Consider the following 4,027-nt stretch of genomic DNA (forward strand, 5'->3'; position numbering starts at 1 on the left):
CGGGCTCAGCCACCCCAAGCGCCACCGGCTTTGTTGGTCCCAGCAGTGCGAGATGGTTGCTGCAGCAGAGATGCAAGGGAAGAAAAATGCCCTTCCTCAGCTTTGCCCTCACAGCCGGTGCCGTCCTCACGCGAGGGCCAAATCCTGGCGTCATCTGTATCCCTGCAAGTCTGGGGTCCTTCCCGTTCTGCACCCGTGGGGCTGTGACCCCCACACAGCTCCCTGGGCGAGCCTGCTCCTGTGCCTCCATCGCTCCTCCCTAGCCCTGCCGCCCCGGAGCTGCTGTGTTCTGGCGGGTTCCAGCTTGCCTCCCTTCAGCCTCCAGTTACACGCCGCTCCTGCTGCGAGAGCAGCTTGTGCCGGCCCCGGCAGCGCTGTATTAAGTGGTCTGTCTGCATGATGGGTATTACAATGCACCTCTAGGAGCCTGATTTTTTTTTTTTTTTTTTTTTTTAACCAAGTCCTGCTACGGTCTTTGATTTTGAGGGTGCAATTTAGTGCTTGCAAATCATTGCCCTGCTTCATTTTTGTGCCTGCAATGAAATATTAGCAGTCGTTGGGCATCTAACTTGCCCTTAGCGCCTGCAAGCCAGGTACTTAGACCTCTGATTGCTAATATCTCTGCCTGCAGTGGCAGGCACAAAAGCAAGTGTCAGCGTTGGCATTGGCAGAGCTAAATCTGTCCGGAGGAGGAGGCAGGTGCTGGGGAGTGGGGTTTGTCCGTCGCAGCCGTGGCTGTGCTGGCTTTGGGGACCAGCAATTCCCCAAGCTACCCCACTGGCACGGGGGGGACTGGAGAGTGGGAAGACACCGAGTACCCGTTGGTGGCCCTGGGTAGGTGTCAGGGTCCTTGTTTCGGCCCCTCTGCACCCAAGTTTCTGCTGTAGCTGGGAATAGGTGGGGATGAGGCCAGGAAGGTGTTAGGAAGGGCCAGGGTTTCAGGCAAGTGCCAGCGCGATGTGACAAGGACACTGAAGGTCAGTCATCACCATCTCACCCTGGTGAGGACTCTGACAGCACCTCAGGATGGGTCTCGGTGTCAAGGCATGAGCGGGGTGGTGGGACTGCAGCAGGGCTGGTGATGCCAGGGCAGGTTTTTATGCTCATGCCAGGGATTTCTAAGGACAAGATTTTCTTGAACTCCGCTGCTCTGCCCTGGTTTGCACACAGGAGCTGGCTCTTGTAAGTGGCATCTTGACACTAAGCAGAATTTGTTGCCGGAGGGACTTTTCTTAATAGGCAGGAGAGTGGCAACTCTGCAGCTCTGTGGAGAGCTCTGAAGGACCTGCTCCTCCCTGACGCCCTGCCTTGGACAGCAGCTACAGGCAGGTCCCCAGGGGACTGTCCGCCACCAGGACGATCCTGCTGTAAGCCTTCAGCCCACCTGCCCCCAGCCGCCGCCTGGCCCTGCCAGCTCTGCCTGTTCTGGAGCAGCATCCCCGCTCTGCCTGCGCTGCAGGGCTGGAGACCCAGCGCGGATCCCGTTCCCTGTGCCCCAGCAAAGGCCGCGTGTGAGCGGGAAAGCGATGCGGTAGCTTCTCTTTAAGGCACCCTCCTCTTCTTCCATTGCACCGCCTGGGAACAGGGACTTGAGAGCTGGAGCAGGGCTAAAAGTGGAGCAAACGCGTTGTCCCCCCTCCCCAAGGTGATCCCGGCAGCAAACCCCCATAATATCCTTTTGTCCAAGCAAACCTAGGTGAGATGGAAGGGAAGGACAGGACGAGGTGACCCACAGGAGGTGGGGGGTTGACTCAGGGTCCTCATCTCCCGAAGCGGAAGGTGAAGCCCCCTTTTTTCCTGTTGTAGCCGTTGAGCTCCTCGGCCAGGTTCCCCAGGGTGCCACTGCGCTTCTCCCCTCCCACCGGCAGCAGCTCGGAGCCCCCCTGCCTGCCCGGCCGCTGCCTGGCCCCCTCCTTGCCGTAGCCCCGCAGCTCCCGGATGATGCCCAGCAGCGCGCTCAGCTCCTCGCTTCGCCTCTGCTTCGCTCCTGCCCTCCGGCCGGCACCCACGTCCTTGGCTGCTGCCACCTGCCAGCTGGGGCTGAGCAGGGTCCCTTCCCCGGGGTCTCCCGGCTCCCGCCGCTCGCTGGGGGGGAAGCAGGCCCCCAGGCTCAGGAGGAAGAGGCAGGACAGTGAGTAGGGGGCTCTCATCTGGGGGAGGCACAGGAAGGGAAAGACATGTCGGCAAACCACAGAGCATCCTCAGGCAGCGGCTTGAAGCAGCAGCAAGGGCAGTATGTGGCTGGCGTGAGTTCCCCATCCCCGCTGCAGCATCCACAAACCAGCCCTGCCATCCCTACGCCCTGCAAGAAAACCCCTCCAGCACCCACCACTCCTCCTGCAGCCCCCACACCAGCACCCAGCTGCAGCAGGGGTGCTGAGGGAGGTGCCTGAGCTCACTCTGCCTCTCCCCTGCCTCCTTCAGACCTGCTCCCCTGCCTCTTCAGCAACTCCTGCTCACAGGTGAGAGCCTTACAGCTACTCCCCTGTTCCCAGCTGAGAGCTGGGCTCTGCTGGGGGCTGAGTGGGCTATTAGCCAGGCAGGCTGGTGGGCTTGTGACCTGCAGCGCCTGGCTAATGCGAGAGCAGCGGAAGGTACTCGGCGTCCCTCTGCTTTATGGGGCTCAGAGGTGCCCCACTGGCAGCAGGGCAGGAGGGAGCACAGCCCTGGCCTCATGCAGCGATGCTGCAGGCAGCCGGGGTGCCCCTGAGCACGGGCAGGGCTGCTCTGCCTCCCCTCGCACCTCCTGCAAAGGCTCAGAATGGAGGAATGGATTTCTTTATTATTATTTTTTGCTGGAGGTGTTGCCTTAAAAGTCGCTGTGGGTGATGGGGGCCAGGCTGTCTGTCCTGTGCTTGCAGGGCGGTGGGCTGCTGTGGGTGGTCCTCGCTCCTGTGCTGGACCCAGCTGAGCCCAAGCCCTTGCCTGCCCCCCGCAGCGCCCCTCTGCCCACGGGCTTCACTTTGGGGTGCTCCCTGCCTCATTCGCACCTTGCCACTGTCCTGTGCTCCCCCTTTTTGCACCTGGTTGCCCGTCGTGGAGACAAATTGCTGGGTGCAACCAGAGCAGGGAGCACCTTCCCAGCCCAAGCAATCGTCACCGAGTCCCATCCTGGGGGTGCCGGGGGGTGCCCTGCCCAGCCCTGCCCGTTGCCCCCAGCTGCCTCCCACCCGCCTTTGCCTTCTCGCTGGCTGCGCTGCCCATCGAGGCAAAGGTGCAAAGTGGGCACGTGGGGGAAGACAAGACAGACAGACAGACAGCTGCCAGTCACTCACCTCTCTGCCTCAGGCGATGCCCCGGCGCTGCCCGCCCTGGCCCGGCTCTGTGCCACCCTGTGTCCAGACTGAGCTGGCCAGCCCGCCTTGCCTGCCGTTAAATACCCACCGGCACTAATTGCCGTGTCACCCCTTGAGCGCGTGGCCGGCTCGCAGGGCTGTGGCTGCACAGAGCACAGCCTGGGATCCTGGCGGGGAGGGGGCTGGCGGGGGGGGACGGGGGCTGGCCGAGCCACCACAATGGGAGCACGGCACCACTGCTGATTAACGCGCCTCCTTCGTTTGCCGCCTCATTTAGAGGAGCGGCTGGGTGCACCCTGGGCTGAAGCTGGCCTTGAGTCACCGGCAGCTGGTGGGGATGCTGGTGGGAGGGAGGGTCTTGTCTGGGGGCATGAGTGTCCCCAGCCCCCTCGGCTGGTACATATTCATGTGTGGCTGTTGGGGGTCCCAGCCACGCGTGCAAGTGTGGTGGGTGCACAGGCACCAGTGGAGATCCCCGCACCCCCAAACCTGCAGAGGGACTGGGCGCACATGGGCAAGACCAGGTGCTCCCACCCTCACTGGCCAGTGCGGGCAGCCACCAGTGCTAACGTGTGGTCCCCAACGCCTGGCACTCAGCCGTCCCCTCCCGGCTCTGGCCTGGCCTGGGGCAGAGCAGGGTGCGGGGTGGGCAGTGGGAAAGGGCCGGGAGCATCGCTCGGTGCTCTGCCCATCAGTGCAGATGGGGGGACCGGGTCCCCTTGGTGCCAAGC

At 62.8% G+C, this 4,027-nt stretch overlaps 1 protein-coding gene across 1 annotated transcript; it reads right to left on the minus strand.

The window, feature by feature from the left end:
- Nucleotides 1-555: 555 nt before the first annotated feature.
- On the minus strand, nucleotides 556-3,390 carry QRFP (pyroglutamylated RFamide peptide). Its single transcript, XM_056352462.1, has 2 exons — nucleotides 3,276-3,390; nucleotides 556-2,150 (listed from the first exon to the last, which is right to left on the minus strand). The coding sequence occupies exon 2, from the start codon at nucleotides 2,148-2,150 to the stop codon at nucleotides 1,761-1,763; it is 390 nt and encodes a 129-aa protein (XP_056208437.1). The 5' UTR covers nucleotides 3,276-3,390; the 3' UTR covers nucleotides 556-1,760.
- Between the last annotated feature and the right edge of the window lie 637 nt (nucleotides 3,391-4,027).

The sequence above is a fragment of the Falco biarmicus genome, chromosome 9 (assembly GCF_023638135.1).
Source record: "Falco biarmicus isolate bFalBia1 chromosome 9, bFalBia1.pri, whole genome shotgun sequence".
NCBI classification, from domain to species: Eukaryota; Metazoa; Chordata; class Aves; order Falconiformes; family Falconidae; genus Falco; species Falco biarmicus.